The sequence below is a fragment of the Leopardus geoffroyi genome, chromosome E1, assembly GCF_018350155.1.
Source record: "Leopardus geoffroyi isolate Oge1 chromosome E1, O.geoffroyi_Oge1_pat1.0, whole genome shotgun sequence".
Classification (NCBI taxonomy): domain Eukaryota; kingdom Metazoa; phylum Chordata; class Mammalia; order Carnivora; family Felidae; genus Leopardus; species Leopardus geoffroyi.
The window spans coordinates 14,379,493-14,396,936 of NC_059330.1; the positions used below are offsets into that span (position 1 = coordinate 14,379,493).

The 17,444-nt window shown below is 56.4% G+C and overlaps 1 protein-coding gene across 6 annotated transcripts in view; it reads right to left on the bottom strand.

Annotated features, from left to right (window-relative positions):
* Positions 1 to 357: 357 nt before the first annotated feature.
* Positions 358 to 17,444, bottom strand: part of SGSM2 (small G protein signaling modulator 2) — a 38,409-nt gene continuing 21,322 nt past the window's right edge. The window contains exons 9-24 of one of the 6 annotated variants that reach the window (XM_045490415.1): positions 17,072 to 17,139; positions 16,704 to 16,864; positions 16,407 to 16,533; positions 14,681 to 14,815; positions 10,919 to 11,072; positions 10,053 to 10,117; positions 9,821 to 9,966; positions 9,205 to 9,333; positions 8,817 to 8,999; positions 6,672 to 7,061; positions 6,295 to 6,419; positions 5,763 to 5,845; positions 5,442 to 5,551; positions 4,933 to 5,029; positions 4,244 to 4,411; positions 358 to 472 (exon numbers count right to left, since the gene is read on the bottom strand). In XM_045490415.1, coding sequence (XP_045346371.1) covers positions 459 to 472; positions 4,244 to 4,411; positions 4,933 to 5,029; positions 5,442 to 5,551; positions 5,763 to 5,845; positions 6,295 to 6,419; positions 6,672 to 7,061; positions 8,817 to 8,999; positions 9,205 to 9,333; positions 9,821 to 9,966; positions 10,053 to 10,117; positions 10,919 to 11,072; positions 14,681 to 14,815; positions 16,407 to 16,533; positions 16,704 to 16,864; positions 17,072 to 17,139 — 2,155 coding nt within the window. In that variant the 3' untranslated portion in view covers positions 358 to 458. Of the gene's footprint in view, positions 473 to 2,427; positions 4,039 to 4,243; positions 4,412 to 4,932; positions 5,030 to 5,441; positions 5,552 to 5,762; positions 5,846 to 6,294; positions 6,420 to 6,671; positions 7,062 to 8,816; positions 9,000 to 9,204; positions 9,334 to 9,820; positions 9,967 to 10,052; positions 10,118 to 10,918; positions 11,073 to 14,680; positions 14,816 to 16,406; positions 16,534 to 16,703; positions 16,865 to 17,071; positions 17,140 to 17,444 lie in introns of those variants that run through there. The other 5 variants (XM_045490413.1, XM_045490414.1, XM_045490416.1 and 2 more) reach the window with 5 other exon arrangements.

Here is a 17,444-nt window from a genome sequence, read left to right on the forward strand (position 1 = left end):
TCGAGCAGCTTCGGTGCTGGTCAGTTTTAGAAGATTTGGGGCCTTCCAGTTCTGATGCCAGTGTTTGATCCTAAACAGGCTCTGAGGACTGCAATTCTGGTCTTCCTTATACTTTTGCAATACTTCATACTTCCTCAAAACCATTTTTACAAACACTATCTTGTTTCATCTCTTAACAGCATGGCGGAGTAAACGAGCCAAGAACTAACCCTGTTCTGGCAGATAAGGAAACAGGTTCGAGGTGGCTTGGTATGGCCACACAGCTAGCCTGCAGTCCAATCTGTCAACTCCATGCAGAGTTCCCCAACATGTGCCACCCTGCCCTGGGCCTGCTGTAGAGTTGTGAATCCTGAACTTGATAAAGTTCCAGTAGGAAAGGTGGAGGGGAACCGCCTCAAGACCTGTGCGCAGAAGGGTGAGAGGCTTCCTTAGAGGGCAATGCACTTCTGAAGTTGTAGTTAGGACGGGTCATCTGGGGAATCCATAAGGGAAAGGAACAAAAAGAGGAAGAAGTTTGAAGGTCAGGACTCAAAGAACCATGTTCTAAGATGGGCCCGGAAGACCCTTGTCCCTATAACGACATCTCTCCCAGTTTAAGGGAAACCAGCCCTTTGGCAGGCTGTCTCAGGAGGAAGTGGGGAGGTAAGGAAGAGGCCTAACTATAGACCAGGCAGGCTGCCTTGTCGAATGCCCCGACATGTTCCCCACTCCCAGCCCCAGCCAGAGGAATGGACTCCTCTTCCTGGGGTGGGCTATCCTTAGGGAAGGAAGTGGTCACCAATGTCTTGGGTCCCATTCTCTTGAAGAAGCACCAGCTCAATAAAGGCCAGGCCCAGTGTCCCTCTGTCCTATAATCCTGCCAGTCCTTTCACTTGCGAGATGCTGGCTCCCCCTGCTGGTAGCTCCAGGAAGAGATGAGTCCCCTGACCTTAGGGAAGGCTTAGGGTTAGGACTAGTATTTCCTACGTGCCTATTCAGTATCAGACACTATCAAACACTGGGGACAAAGATGAAGACTCTGCCCCTGGTAGTGATGACCCAGTATCATCACAGGGATATCACTATCTTTAAAAAAAAAAAAAAAAAATTATGAAAGAGAGTGTGAGCAGGGGAGGGGCGGAGAGAGAGGGACACAGAATCTGAAGCAGGCTCCAGGCTCCGAACTGTCAGCATAGAGCCCGATGTGGGGCTCAAACTCACGAGCCTCGAGATCATGACCTGAGCTGAGGTAGGATGCTTAACCGACTTGAGCGCCCCGGGCTAGCACTGTATATTAAGGGTAGGCAGAAACTCCCCCAGCTCAGCTGGAGCCTGCAAGAGGGGGCCTGTGATCAGAGTAACAGAAAACAAAAATCCCGATTTAGGAATCCAGGTGCTTCCATTCAGCAGCTCTGTGTGAGAGGAAGACTTCAGGGGTTGGAGGGTTCCCTGAGGGGGGGTTCCTACTCGCACTTCTCGCTCTTACTCTGCACGTGGCATTGCCCTCCGTGGACCCATCACTTTGGCTGCTGGCCTCTGGTCCTAGAAGCCGAGCCAGGAGGATGGGGAGCGCCCACACTTCTGGGTGGAGAGGAAGGTGGGAGTATGTAAAGGAACCAGACCACCCCCAGGCTAGTTTATATGGAGCCTTGGTGAAGTCACAGCACCGGGAATTCAGACTGCTCCAGGCAACAGTGGGGGAAGTGTTGCCTTGAGGGGTTTATAAGGTTCCCTGGACCCAGATTTCCCTGTGCCAACTAGTTTCCTTGCCTTGGCAGCTCTGAGTTGATAACAGGCCCTGATGCCAGAAAGCCTGTGTCCTCTAGACCAGAGCACATGCCGATGGCCGGAGCCCTCTCCCAGGAGCCGTTGATGATGGGGGCAGTGGTCCTCTAGGGTGGGGGAAGACAGGTGGGAACCTACTGTTCCAGTGGGGCCCTCAGCAGGTCTGATCCCTCCTGACACTTTCCTCATGCCCCATCCTGGAGCAGGCATCGCAGAGTGCTCCGTGGCCAGGAGCCAGGGCCAGAGGGGCTGGGTCCTTCCCCACCAGCTGGAGGGGCCGGGAAGCTCCTGCAGATTCCAATTCAGGCTCCAACTCATCATTATAGCTGGTCAAGAGGGCAGGCAGGCTGGGGAAGGGGTGGGACAGGGACCTATACTCATCCAGAGGCTGGTCAAGTCATTGGTTGGTCTGAGATAGGAACACTGGCTCTGGGGTGAAGTCGCCCCACTGAGTATTCGGGGTCTAGCTATCCCCTGCTCCTGACCAGCCCACAGCTGAGGTCCCTCTCTCCTGGAAACTTTGGTTCTCTTTTTTCACCGTCCTTGCCTTGTGGGGCTGGCCCTCTGTACAGTTCAATTGTGGAGCTTCCAGAATTTGCCAGTACACAAAGTCACTGTCCAGTGAGTGTCCACTGCCCACTCAGCAGCCCCCAGAGCCACAAGGATTGCCAAATGCTGTGTTTATTGGTCTGTTAACAACACTGAAGAGCACAGTTTCTGAACCAAAAAACATATACACTCTGCTTCTCACAAAACCAGAGTCACTAAGGCAGGCACACAATGGCCACCATGCTTGGTGGAGGCTGAGGATTCACAGACAAGGGTAGGCAATGGGGCAGCTGGCCCTCAGATAGGCCATGCAGTGCCCAGGACAGGGGTGGGTTGAGGAGACTGCAGGATGCCCAAGGGCCGCTGGGCCCTTTTCATGTTTCTCAAAGGCAGGGAGTCTCCAGACCTAAGTGACTGCTGGACAGGCCCCTGTGGCAGAATGGCCCCAGGGCAGAGCCTTAGCCTTATGTGTTTGGGGGGGGGGGGTGGCAAGTAGGGATGACAGAGCAAGCAGTGTGCTTAGGCCTGGGATCAGGAGCTGGGCCCTTCCCGACATCTCTATGAGTGAGGCTCCTCCAGGGGGCTTCGGGTCTCCAGGCTTCTTGGCATCCTGAGGAGCATGGGGCAGGCAGGGCTGGCCTTGCTCCTCACCAGGGACAAACAGGGATGACCCAGGCATCCTCCCCTCCCCCCCCCCCGCCCCCCACCAGACTGAGGGACCCAGTGGGTGCCTGAGACAGGCAATGGGCTGTCCTAAAGCTCTGGGGCCTGTCCCTGAGAGGAGGCTATCACAGGATTCCCTCCCTAAAGAATCACCCTGGGATTCCTCTCAAGGGCAATGCTCCCACTGCGTTTCCAGGTCATCCAGTGGGCAAAAGTGTCATTTTTCAGGGGGGCATCTAATGCATAAAGCAAGAACTAGGTGGCGAGAGTGAAACTGTACAGGTACACGTAGGTGCCCTGTACGGGCTGGGGAGTGCACGGGGTCACCCCAGGTGGCCAAAGGCAGTGGCAGTGCTGCTGAGGTGGGCTTCTCCCACTGGGCCCGCATCTTCTGACTGCCTCAAGGTCTCCTGCACCCAGAACACATGCCCGAACCGGCAGCTGTTCCGGCTGCCCCCACTGGGGCTGCGGTGGGCATATGCACTATGCCTGCAAGAGGACTCAAAGAAGAGATACAGCACAGAGTCCCTTTGCCCACATGACCCATGCCAGGTGGGGCCAGGCAACTACGGCCCGTTATATCTATACGGCCCCAGGCTGACCTAGGAGAGGCCAGGAGGAGCAGTCTGGGCTGAGGCTGCAGGTGACAGTGGGGCTATTTCCAGGTGTTTGAGAGGGGAGCAGAGTAGGTGTCCCCCAGGGGAGCCACTCCCTGAGGCCAACCTCTCCCATCCCATCCCTGGCCTGAGGGCATCCAGGCCCCTGACTTGCCCTGCAGGGCCAGCACTGCCCAGAGTCCGATCCCAGGCTCACAAACACTTTGTTAGGAACACGGGTGGGCAGGCAGGGTTGGCCGGGGCTCGGGCAGTCTCCGCTGCACTGCCCTGCGTCTCTGCCCGCGGGGGCCGGGGGCCCGGAGCCCAGGCTCCAGTCAGCTGCCGCTTCCTGGCCACAGCCCTCACTTGTTCTCTATGAGCATCTGCACCTTGTGGACGAGGTCCCGGGCAATCTGCAGGATCTCCTGGGCATCGTGATGCTCAGCCCGTTCTGGGGGAGACAGAACTGTGGGGATGCTGGGGCAGGGGCAGTAGTCTGCGAGGAGCCCTGTGGTGGCCCACCCTGCTGTTTCCACCTGCTGGACTCGGGACATCTGCCTACGGGGAAAGGACTGGAGATTTCTGAGAGCCCCTCCAACCCTTCCTGGGCCAGAAGTGGAGCCCCCCAAACCCCTGCAGGGGGCAGCCGGGATGGCTGGAGCGGCTCCTACCATTGAAGAACTTGATGATGTCGGTGAAGTCCATGTTGTTGTCCCGGATAATCTCACGGTAGGCCTCTACCAGGGCCAGGGCGATGAACAGGACAAAGTGCTCTGATGAGATGTGCCGGGCCGCCCAGATCACTTCCCACACGGCAAACACGTCCTCGTATAGCAGCTCTGGGGACAGTTAGGGGCTAAGGCTGAGCCTGGCTCCCCATGGGCCTCTAGGTAGAGCCAAATGCAGAGACAGAGCTCCAGGGGCCTAGGTCCTGGGGTTCTCCCCGTTCCACAGAGCCCTGTCCAAGCAGAGGGTTCCAAGCCCCAGGTCGAGACCCTGCCCTTCTCCTTGGTGATTCCCGCACACTGGACTTGGGCAGCCTTCACACCTGTGCTCTTGTCAGCTGCTCTTTATAAGCCTTGCTGCTTGAGAAGATTTGGTTTGAAAACAGTCCCCAAAACCACTGGCTTAGGGTGACTGCTGGCGGCACTTTGGAATCACGTAAGGAGCTTTTAAAATTGTGGATGCCCAGGCAGCCACACTTCATTAAGTCTGGGGCTGGGTGAGCCCGTGACGCTGGCATGTCTAAAAGGCTCCCCAGGTGGTTCCAAAGTGCAATTAGGGTTAGGAACCACTGACTTTGGGGGAGAAGGATCTCCCACCGCCTTGACCCTAGTCCCACCATCAACCCATCTCTTACCTCTCTTAAAATCCAGGAGGAACCAGCGGTAACAGAAGTAAAAGTGGGTGTAGTCTCCATTCTGATGCATCAGCTCAAACAGCTCTGAGTCCAGGATCTTGCAGAAGTAGAGAAAAGGAGGCCAACTGAGCTGACGCTGCCTCTCCCAGCCTCCCCTGCTCACTGTGCGGGCTGCTGGCATTGCTCCCGAGACCCTGCGGTCTCCTTGGGTGGAGGCTGCCCTCTGCTGCCCCATCCGTCTCTCTGGGAGTTGCTCTCTTTGCAATTATACCATTTTCTGGGTGTTTGATTCACTGTCACCTGTACTACTCACCAACACTTTCACGGGCACAGTATTCCCATACTGACATCCCCCTCAATTTGCAACACTGAAAACAATGATTTCTCAAGTGACAGAAATTAAGCTTATACATAAAGGACATTTCTGGAATGCTCCCTGGCCTCCCTGTGGATTATGGACGAGCCTGGAGGTGCCTGGTCACAAGCCCACAGGCAGCTGCACACCTCACCTGGATGAGGGAGCGCATGTTGGCAAAGTGGGTGTCCATGGCGCCCCCGTTGGGGAAGTTCTGGCTCATCCTCTTCATGAGGTGGCTGAAACAGCTGTAGGCCAGCTGATCTGAGGGGAGATGGGAGTGAGGCCGGCAAGGCAGCAGACCCCAATGCCTCATCTCACAGGAGGTGTCCTGTGGTCCGGACGACAGGGTTGGCCTACATTCCCACCCTTCCAGAACTAGTGGTCTTCTTTTTCTTTCTCCAGCTGATCTCAGCCCAATCCCAATACCATTCTGGGAATCCTCTCAACCCCCACCCCCGGCCCAGTCCCTCACCATCATCGAGGACGACCAGGAGAGGTGCCAGCAGGTCGCACATGCCCTGCACATAGCCCACGTCCAGGTGCTCCCACACGTAGCTGAAATGACGGGGAGAGAGCCGCTGTGGTTGTGTGCCATCCTCTGCTCCCCGCAGGGACCCCTAGGGAGATGGTCCCTAGAGCGGCCTGCTACCCAGAAGTCAGCCTTTCCGTGACCCTAAAGTTCAGGGAGTATAGTGATAACCCACAGTCTCTGTCCTCAAGGCACCCAGGGGCTCAGGGAAAGACGATAAACGGCTTTCACCGCTCGGTTTGCTCGGGTGAGGGCAATCAGCTAGGCTTCCTGGAGAAGTATGGCCGAGGCTGAGATCTGAAAGACCTCTAAGAAAGAAGAGGGGTGGGGTGGGGGGCACAGCGGGGAAGTGTTCCAGACAGAGAGAGCTGAGTGTGCTTCAGTGCAGGGCAGAGGAGCAGGGCACCTGCCGGACCTAACCTTCCACAGAGCAGGGTCCCTGCCTCCCTCCCTGAACCCTGCCCCACAGTGGCACCTGCACATGACGTCTCTGAGCCTCTCCAGGTTGGGGGGCGTGAAGTACCAGTAATTGCGGTCACATCGCTGCACATCCTTGTCTATGCGGTGCAGATTTAAGGCCATAGTATCCAGTAATTCTATCTGAAAGAGTGGGGGGCCCTCAGGAATGAGTTGGGGGCCAGAAGTGGTGCCTACATAAAGGGATGCAGCAAACGCAGGAACCAAGAGACTGAAAACAGAGCCCCCAGGGATGCTGAGAGATGCGCTCAGCACCCCCTGCAGGACAGTGAGGGTAGCCCCACCTTCCACCCACCAGCCCGTCCCCACGCCTCAGGGATGTCAGGAGGGTCTCTGGGGCTGGCTGAGAACAGTCCCTGGGGAATGTCCACATACAGTGTAGGCAGCAGCGCACACGGCCGCCAGCTCCTCCCCTGCCTCCAGCTCGCGAGCCCGCGAGGCCTTCTCCTGGGTGGGATCTTGGGGCTCGGAGAAAACACGGGCTGCCAGGACCGGCCCGTCGGAGCCTTCCTCCCCACCGCCATCGTCCTCCTCCTCGAAGCCCATGCTCTGCCCCTCGTCTATGCTCGACTGGATGCCCGAGGCCACGGAGTAATTGCGAGAGGATGGCAGTCCTGAGTCTGGAGAGTCAAACTCCACTGACTGCTGCTGTTCCACCATGGTGGTGCCGGGGGGCCCTGCTTCCGGCTCCTGCTCAGGCTCGGGTCTGGGATCTTCAGCGCCTGGGGGCTTTGGGGGCTCCAGGTCATCCACAGAGAGAAATACCTGGTAGGGGTGAAGAGATGGTGGGGCTCACACCTGTACTCTAGCACCTTCCCTCAGCTCACCGTTTCCTTCCTGGGGTCCGAACAAGAGGGATGGAGAATTCTACAACTCCATGGCCTCCACACTGCCTCACCCACCACCCCCAGGTTGCCAAGCCTCCCCTCTGACCCACACAACCAGGGGGAGAGCAATCAGGCTCTGGGCAAACACGGAGACACCATCTTTTAGCCCCGTCCAGTCCCCCTCCTCAGGCCTCTCTCTGGGGCCTGAGAAAAAGTGTGAAGCACTGCAGGACTACCTGTGGCTGCTGCAGGGAAGGGGAACTAGAAGCTTAGACACCTGATGGCGGATGTGAGTTACATGTAACTCTACTAACGCCTGAAGACGTGAGGCTGCCTCCAGTTAAGAGAGCTTGGTACTAATGAAGGCTGGCACTAGACTTGGTGTGGCTGCTAGGGCAGCCTGGTGGGTGGCAGGCTGGAGGTGTTAGGAAAACAAGTTCTTCCTTATTTTCCACTGACTGGCAGAACAAGACAGGAAACTTCTCTAGCAAGTGCCTAATCAGTTATATTAGTTTCACACACACACTCAGGAGGGGACAAATGGCAAGGTAACCTGTTCTACTGATTAGAAACAGTCCACCTCTGTGGACAAGTCCCAGAGAGAATCAAAGAGACATATACAGATTTTCTTTTTCTATTTGGGCTATGTAGGGAAAGGGATACTAAAAGGAGTTTTCACTTTGGCAAGAAGCATGAAGTGTTGGGTTAGAATCAGGCAAGGCCATGATTCTAAGGCGACACAGAGCCTCAGATTAGTGCCAGCAAAGGAAAGCTACTGCTGTTCATGTGCTAAGCATCTGGGGCACTGGTTCAGACTCAGGACTGTACAAAACCCAAAGCCAGAGAGAAAGAGAATATGCTCACGAATAGGGGAGTAAGAACAAAGCACATGGAAAGGAGCACAAAGTTATATTTCTCCAGCTTCAGTTTTCTGTTAACGCTAGTAAGGATTTAGTAAAGTGACAAGAATGTATGTTATCAAGAGAGACAATTTTAGAGAAAAAAAAAAAAAAAAAAAAAAACCATGTAAGTTAATAAAAGGATATCCCTAAAACGGAAACTTATCATTTCTGTTTCAGCCAGCAAGCCACGGTTTGTCACCTGCTGTTCATCTAAAGGCAGGGGTGATGCCAGAAGAACTACATAGGCTCTGAACTAGCTTTGCCTGGTTAATTCCACTAGGGGATGGAAAACACCACAGAGGGAGGGAGATCTCCAGACACCAATGGGACCTGAGAGCTGTTCTGGTCTCTGACCAGTAGCTCTTGGTGAAACCTCCACAGTCAGAGGTGACAGGGGACACCAAGGCCCAAAGAAAAGAAGTTACTCAGCTTGTTGGCAGCGGACCTGGGACTCGAACCCGGGCTGCCTGTCCCTAGCCTTGAGATGTCTCTACAAGGATGGAGGGCTTCCCTAAATCCTGATATACCTTTCTTTCCCTTCTTGTCCATTAAAACAGAACATAGTGCACTATCTCATTTTATTCCTGCAACACTCAGAGAAATGGGCAGCAGGGGGACGGTCATCCGGTTTTTCAGTAGAAGAAAATGAGACACAGACACATTAAGTCATTCTCCCAGGGCACCGGTGCCAGTGACTACTAGAGGTCGGGCTGGTGCTCAGGACTCCATGTTACTCCTATAAAACGCCGGTGGCCCCTGCCCCTGGCTGCCCTGGGTCCCGTCAGGCTCACGTCATTGCTGATGGTGGAATCTCGGTGGATGAGGCGCTGCACATGGCTGTCGATGCTGCTGCCCGAGGAGAACTTGGTGAGTGTGGCTGGCTGAGCGTCCCTCTCCCGCTGCCTCACTGCCACCTCGCAGGCCTTCCACTCTGCCAGCACCCGCTTGTACCTTGCTGCCACTGCTGAGTCCACCTGTCTCAGAGCATACCGTGACCATGGAGGGAGGGGTGTCCTGGGACAGCAGGGGTGAAGACTGCGGGGCTGCTCTCTGCTAACATCTTCCTGTGCCATGTTCCTTTCTGTCTGGGAAGGGGCCAAGGCTTCAGGGGTCCCTCCCTGGGGTCCCCTGGCTCAGCTCATCTCCCTATCCCCACGGGAGGTGGGGGGGTCCCCTTACCTGCTCCATCTCCTTCTTGCTCATGCCAAACTTGTAGTGGCCAAGCAGAAAGGGCCAGACATCCTTACGGATCTCGTGCTGCACACCTCCATAGTAAACTTGCCGTAGCAGCTCCAACTCCTTGTAGTTCTGTGGGACCCAGGAAGTAAAGGTCGTATAGACCCCATGGTAACTGCGGCCCGGCTGGGTGGCCCTATCTCCATCCATCCCATGGAGAGCTAGGGCCGGGGCAGTGATTCAGTCACTCTGCTGAAGCCCAGACAGACTCTGCTTTGGGAGGGTCATATCCTCCCTGCCCCAGACTACAGCTGGATGAGATCCAGTTCAACCTCTCTTCCTTCCAGGATAGGCAACAGGGCAGAGAGGCAGAGATTTGCCCAAGATTTCAGAATAATGTGGAAGCAGACAAGAACCAGTCCAGTCCCCTTCCTATGGAGACCCACAGACCCAGCTGTCTGACCTGGGCCACTCCAAGGCCATTGGTCCTGGCCCTACTACATTTTACCTGAATGCCCATCTGGTCTATGCAAGCTGCTCCCAGAGCAGGCTGCTCTGCACTCACTGCTGCTCCCCCACCCCACCCCGGCCCCTAGCCCTGGCATCCCAGAGTGTGCACCTTTTCATCCTTCTGATACTTGCTCCACACGTCCTTGGTGAGGCCCCCGGAGGCTCCTGGGGGCCGGGCAGGCGGGATGATGCTGTGACGCACGAGCGCTGACAGATGGGTCCTCACCGTGGACAGGTGGCGGCAGTAAGCCAGCCCTGTGGGGGTAGGGGAGCCAGAACACCGTCAAGTGGTGCCTCCCACAGCCCCCACCCCTCACGACCCCACCTCACCCTGCACTCACAGCCGTAGAAGGCCCGGGACACAATCTGCCTCTTCATGCTCTCACACAGCAGCCTGAGGGGCAACCTGTGGAAATAACCTGGTTCAGACAGGAGGGGCTACAGCCCCTCTGGTTGGGGGAGGTTGAGAGAGAAGGACATTCTGTGTGGGGGACAGGTAAGGTGCTCGGGCGGTACGAGGAGCAGGATCCACAGCCCAGCGACACGTCTGTGGGTTCCCTGTGTCTGGCAGGCACCCTAGGTGGTGCTGCTGGGGACCCAGCCTGGCCCCAACCACCCAAGGGACCTTGAGCAACTAACTTCACTTCATGTTAGTGAATCTGGGTTTCCTCATGTGAAAATGGAGAGAACCACCTCAGGTCATTAGGAGTAACAGGTAAAAGAGAGCACCTTGCAAAAGCATCAAGTGCTGGCAATGTGACCCGCACACAAATGCCATTCACGCACCATTCCTGGCACCTGGCAGATGCCCAGTTATCTGGTGTGTCCTCAGATGTACAGCCTGATGGCAGAATCTGCATCTACATTAGGAAGGGGAGCTCGCAAGTACTGCGTACCTACCATGGTGCCAGGCACAGCTCTGGGCACTCGTATGAGTCATACACCTCATTTAATCCTTACAGGTACCTTACGAACCAGGTGGTATTATTCCCATTTTACAGATGAGGAAACAGAGGCTCAGAAACGTAGAGGCCCACAGAGACTCAATAACTTGCCAAAGTCACATAGGTAGCAGAAGTGAAATTCGAACCCAGGTCTGTCCAACTTGAGGCCACCCTGTCAGACAAGTGACATAGCCCTGAAGGGCAGAATGCCCACACACAGACACACCCACAGGGAGCTGGTGTTCTGGGCCCTGCCCACTCACCGGTCGGGGACACGGCTGCAATGGCTGGGGGCTGCATATGGGGAGCTGCTGGTGGAGCAGGAGAGGCAGGAGGGGCCCTGGCGGCACAGGGCCTCCAGGTGCCAGGTTGGCAGGCTGGGCCCAAAGCCCTGCATTTCAATCATGTCACCAGCATCTGAGAACAGGAAGGGGGCCCTGGTCAGGGCCTGGCAGGCCTCGTCCCCCAAGCACCCTGAAGCACGCCCACCTCTGTGCCCAGAGCTGCAGCACGGAGTCACCCGTTGGTAGCAAATCCATTGGGTGGTGCCTGCCTGGTACGGAGCCCAGAGATGGAAATGGTGGAGAGTGCCTGACATTTCCCGCCCTCCACCTAGTCTTTCTGCATGTGGGTAAGTGTGTCTGTTCTCTCCAACTTGCTAGCAGCAATGGAACAAATGCTTGCTTTTCTAGAGGGAGAAGAAAAAAGAGAAGGAACGAAAGCCTAGGCTCTCTAAAACACTGCTAGCTGGCTTGGCTTTTGAGGATTCAGCCTGATTCTCTTGGACAAACTCTGAGATGCGCAGGAAGGTGCCTGCAATCCTGCATACTTTGAACCTCTCCACACCTGGAGTCTCCCCTGATCAAAGCTCCTAAGGATCCCGGAGCCACTTGTCCTGGTCCCCAGACCTCACCCCTCCGAGGGTTCTAGATCTTGTGGTTAAGGAGGAGCAGTGCTCCCCTCCAGGCCAGGTGCCCCCACTGCCAGCTCACATGGGTTCATCCTGAGTTCTCCATCCTCGCCTTGCCTGAATTTAGCATGGTGGCCTCCTCCAAATACACAGGTGAGCCGGCAGGAAGAGCAAAATTCCCGGGGCTGCCAGGCCACTGAGGAGGTGGTGGCTGGGCACACAGTTCCACTGTCCAGAAGAATGTGCCAGGTGCAGCCTCAGAAGATGGTTCCTTGGACGCATCTACACCGCCAGCAGATTGGGCCAGCTCAGCTGGTCTGAATCAGAACTCAAGACCCTTCAGAGCTCCCAGGGCCTGAGTGGGGCAGAATACTGCTCATAGGGGGTCTCTGGCAGGTCCAGTGAGTCACAAAGATGAAGCAAAGTGAGGGCAGAAAGTGTAAGGACCAGGAGATGACGCCAGGAGGGAGGGGGAGAGCACAGAAGAGGGAAGAGGAGGAAAGAGAGACATGTGAAGAGACTTTTCAAGTAGCTTTTTTTCCTACGAATCACAGCCTGGGCCCTGGCCCTGCCAGGAGTCTGGAGCAGACCTGGGACTGGTTTTTGCAGGAGCCAGACTCCAGCTCTGGGTGTGCCTTGGTGGGGAGGGCTGAGCTGAGCCCTCTCCACTCCCCTCAAAGGATGCCCTGTCTTGGCCTGAGGCTCTCTTCCCAGACCCACAGCTGGGATTTTTGTAGATATTTGGCCCTTCAGCTCCACCAGGAGGCAAATTAAGGGAACATATTTGGTGTAGAGGGGCTGCGGCTCTGGGAGTGAGGAGTTGCAAGCCATGCCCAAAAGTGGGAAGAGGGAGGGGATAAGTGCAGGTGGGGTGGGGCAGGAGTCCAGCTCATGCCCCTGCAGCAGGCAGGAGAGAGGCCGATCGTGGGAGGGGGGCAGGAGGGGGCCCAGCCAGGCAGGCAGCAGGCAACAGGCGGGAAGGTGGGGGCGCCACAGGTGCAGAGGATGAAGGGGGTGGGGCACACAGGGAAACAAGCTCATGCCCAGAAAGTAGGGCCCAACCAAGGCAAGACTCCTGGGTCAATGCTCTTCACCTTAATTCTCCAGGAAGGAGCTGAACCAGCCAGCATTGAACACCACATCTCTGAATTAACCCAGTGCAGACAGCTGGAGCTCTGGAGTGACTGGGTGAGGGGCAGCAGGCTGGACATTGGGTGGGGGAGGGGTCTGCTGGGCCAGCTTTGACTCTGACTCTCTCCTCTGAGCATGAGGAAAGTTTGAAGCAAAAACAATCAGGGTGGTTGAACCCCACAGCCCCTAAGACTCCGAGTGAAAGGTGCCTGGCCTGGAGCAGAATTAGAGTGAACAGCATCTCTGCTCTGTGGGGAGGCAGCAGGAAAAGGAGGAGAGGTGGGGGAGAGGGAGGAGAGTCTGGACACCCGCCACTTGAATCACATGCACAAGTCAAGCATGTCGCAGGCCTGAGAAGCAACGGCTAGTAGAACGGACTCAACAGTGTTGTCATTATGGACTGGGGTGGAGGTGGGGGCTCCCACGTCAAATCCCCAACCACCTACCAATTCTCCTCTCATGCCTCCTCCCCTTTCCCAAGTACTGGGGGCCCAGGAGCTGCCTACTGGGTTGGTCTGGCTCCTGAGTTCCCCAAGAGGAAGCCCTGACAAGCCCTGAGGCCTCGGGTCCCCATGTACATGGAGGCTTCTCTGACCCTGGAGGCCCTAAGACTAGTCGGGGACAGGCTTCCTGGTGCCAAGTCTGCCAGGACAGGGCCTCTGCTGGGACCCCCAGCCTAAGCCTGATATCAGTTCCTGGGGATCCCTGTCCTTCTTGGCTCAGCCTTCCCAAACTGCTCAAAGTCCATTATCCCATAAATAAGCATCAGCCCCAAGCCCAGGTTTGCAAGGGGCCAGACGGCAATCTGTCTGGCTCCCCTGCACTCCTGCCCGGGCTGGTCTGTGGGTCCTACCAGGAGGGCTGGCAGGGAGGTGCAAGGGCAGGCATGTGGTGGGTAGGGGGCAGCTGGTAGGGCTGTGCTAAGGGTGTGCTAAATGTGTGCTAGGCCATGGACTTGGTTTCCCAGGAAGGGGGGGAGACCCATGGCTGCTTTGGTGGCTGGGGTGTCACATATTCTTAGATACATTCTGTAGGGAAGGGGAAGGGGAGAAGAAATGAATTCTGTGGCATGGGAATGGGTGGGGACGGGGAAGTTCCCCTAAACTCCGAGAGAGCTGGCCCTTCATAACCAATTTTCCCTTGAGCATCCCGGCCTAGCCTTCTCAGGTCCCCTGGCCAGTCACTTTCCAAAAAAAGAGCAGGATTCCCTCTCTACCAGCCTAGCTCTGTGCTAAGAAAGATGGGTGGTACACAGAGGAACAAATGCTGAGGGGCCATGGGCACTGTGCTGTGTCATTTACAACGAAGGGACCTCTGTACCTGTGGATTCCGGGCTCTGTGAAGGCAGGAAACACCTATTTTATATCCCTGGCACATTTATTTCCAGATTTCATGCTGAAGCACCAGGCAGTACCTGCCGGAGCCCTCAGCCCTGCTGGGTAAACCCACCCCTAGGTCCCTTCCCGTGGTGGCTCCAGCACCTCAACCTGAGCCACAGGACTCATTCGTGTGAGCTATCCGGCCTCCACCCCCCCCCCCAAGAAGGGGCCTGGTGCCCCTATCCTGTTTCTGTCAAGTCAGGGACCAGAGGTCCAGGGCCGAGGGTCCAGCCTTCCCTGCCAGCAGGGCACAAAGAGACACTGCCTCAGGTTTGCCCTCATGACCCCCCGGAGTGGGAACAGTGCTCGGAGAGCCATTCAGGGCTCCCAATAGTCAGACCTTCCTAGCAGACGATCCTCCCTCTCAGGCATGAAGCCCTCTCCTTACACTACACCAAGTGGGGAGCCCAGAGCCACCTGCTCTTTGTACCATCCCCTCTTTTTAACGGCACCTCTTTCCACCCTCCCTGACCTGCCTCCTGATGGGGGACCGCCCTGGGTACCAGTCCCATAATGCCAACACTGCCGTCCGAGCCCCTGCGGTGGGTGGCAGGTGGGCCAGGGGGTGGGGCGGGGCAGGGCAGGAGAGGGGCAGGGATAAAAACCTTTCATCGGATTGGGAGCTGTGAGGTTCCGCGAGCAGATCATTGAGAGCATCGCGTGCAGTTTATCCTCCTCTTCCTCATCATCGTCCACCGAGGCCGCGCGGCTGGCCGCTAGGTGGTGGTAGTTAATAGTGACTGCTCAAAGAGAACAGCGAGAGAGGCAGAGGCATGAGGACCCTGGTCCAGGCAGGAGGGACCAGACTCCCTCCTTATGGGGAGGGAGCAGAGTCTGGGTCACCTGGAACCTGCCTGGCACGGAGAAGGGGAGGTGGGATGGAAAGCTCTCTGGACCATTTATTGGGGAGAGTATGGAAGAAAGTGAGGGAAAGCGGCAGCTCCAGAGCTCCACTGGAGACCCTCTCTAGGAAGAACAGAAGACAGAACTGATGGGGGAGCAAGGGTAGTGAAAGACAGGGACCAGTTGGGACAGGCAGGCGGCTCAGGAGCTCCCCAGCCCTGGCCAAGGCTGGGTACGACTGTCGGCAGATGGATCCTGATCATTCTTTAGCTCGCATCACGGTCAGGCTAGACCAAATTTGAAGATTACCCAAACCCCCTCTTCAGACTGTAAATCCAAACTTCTCCAAGGTTTGCCCTGAGCTGCTCTTGAGGAGCCTGAGTCACTTGGCTGGGTTTTAGCTCCTGGGGCCCTGGCTTGCCCTTTGGGGAAGCAGTCCTTGAAGCAAAGTGACCAGAATTGGGAAATGCCAAGGCTTAAAGAGGGGAAGCGGAGACTAAGTAATCTAAGCCGAGCAACAGCCCAAGATTAAATGCCAGGTTTGCAAACACATTCTGACACAAGACATGACTCCTAGTTAGGTACCTCTGGAAGGGGAATCCCCCTGTCTTGTACCCTTCAAGCCTGTTGGGGCTGGTTGTGCCATGGCTGTGTGTTAGCAGTCTGGGTAATCTGTCCACTAATACAGAAACAACTTGCTCACAACTTACTGGCACAAGTTGGGAAATTTAGGGAGCAGGTGGTCCAGCTGGCAGCAAATGCTCCACACTGGTAAATTCTCTGACCTTATCCCCAAGATTGGCGAGTCTGGCCTATAGGGCGTACCAGCACTCAGACCAGAAAAGAAACTCTGGTGTCACCAGATACCTATGCACAGGCCCCATGGGCCCAAAGGTGTGCAGGTAGGGCAGGACCCATGAGCGCCAAGCCACCTTTTCAGCCCCCAAGTCCCCAAGGTCCCCCAGGCAGCTCCAAGTTTCACCTTCTTCAGATGCATCCCTACTCCAGTTAAAGCTCTTCTCATCAGTAGCTAGTTTGAGAAGGGCTCTGGCTCTGGAGGAGTCAGTGAACAATTTGCACCATCCATAAAGAAGCACTGATTCTGCACCCAGGCTGCCTTGTGGAGGTCAGGTTGTGGGCCAAGGAGGAATGTAGAGTTCTCCATCTTCTATTTCTGGTCTCACCACATTTTTTTTTCCTTGGGGCAGGGAAGGAAAGGCTAAGAGGATACTGTACAATATCGGCTGAGCCAAGAATCTTGGGGTAACGAGGCGGAGGAAGACAGCTGGGGGAAGAGACAGGCAGCTTCTCAGAGGGATGATGTGCAAGGGATGGTCTGGGGAGAGGCTGAGTAATGAACCCCTCCTCTCAACCTGGCCTGGTCAGTGAGTGGACCCTGCCTGTAGCCCCTCCTGGGTCTCACTGTACTCCCCTACCTCCCTGAGCATCTTTCTCCCTTCCTCCACGGATGAGGCCTGGGATACTCACTGTGCTCGTGCCTGTGGCCAGGGTAAATGATCCGGAACACGTAGTCTGTGGCCCTCCCGGTGCCCATCTCCTCCACATCCACAGTCCGCACGCTGCTGCGTTTCCGTAGCTTGGGGAACACTTTCCCCTGCGGAGGGAAGGGTGGGTGGTCAGCCTGTGCAGAGCAGAGTCTGATCCAAGGTCCCACCCAAGGCAGCCTCTAAATTGGAGAGGCTTTCCTGGAGAAAGGAAGGAAGGTGAGCAGAGAACCCCCCTCACACATCCCTTTACTCCAGAGTGTTCCAAGCCCTGAGGTACCTTCCCCTGCTGGGTCCAGAGCGGGGGCTCCAGCTGTCCTCGGGGCAGAAGTCCATTCTCCAGGCAGGACAGAAAGGACAGCAGGTGTCCTCCCTGTGGGAAGTGCAGTGGCGGCCTCTGGATGCCATCCTGGCTCACCAGCACGAGTGTGCCGCCGCTCTCTGTGGGGTGTATGTGGGCGAGTGAGGCTGGGCCTCCCTGAGACCTCTTGGCCGTCACCACAGCCCAGTCAGCCAGGCCTCCCGGTTAGGTGAAGCACGGGGATGACAGGAGGAGGATAGGATATCCAATGGGCCATGCACAGCATGTGGCTGGGAGAAGGCAGTCTCTTTCCCCTCAACCCTGTACCCAGGACAAGGGAGGCTCACTTTGCTGGTGGCAGTGGATGCAGACAATCTGACTGAAGGGCACAACCAGGGCATAGTCCCAGTAAACGCTGGAAATGAACCAGATTGGTGTCACTGTGTCCCAAGACCGGTCATCCCGCTTTTTTCATCTCCCACCACCAATACCTGTGAAACTACCCTGAAGACAGGAGGACCATAGCCGAGAAGTGACCTCAGCCAGCCATGTCCCTCTGGGCCCCGTGCTGTCATGGCACAGAGCCCGGCAGTCTCAGCTGCCTAGAGCTTGGCTCAGGCAAACCTGTTCATGCCAGGCCTGGCTTGATCTTAGAGAGCTCTCTCCAGGCAGCCTATTCCTGCAGTTCTTGGCATCAGGATAAGGAGTGAGACCTGCCTC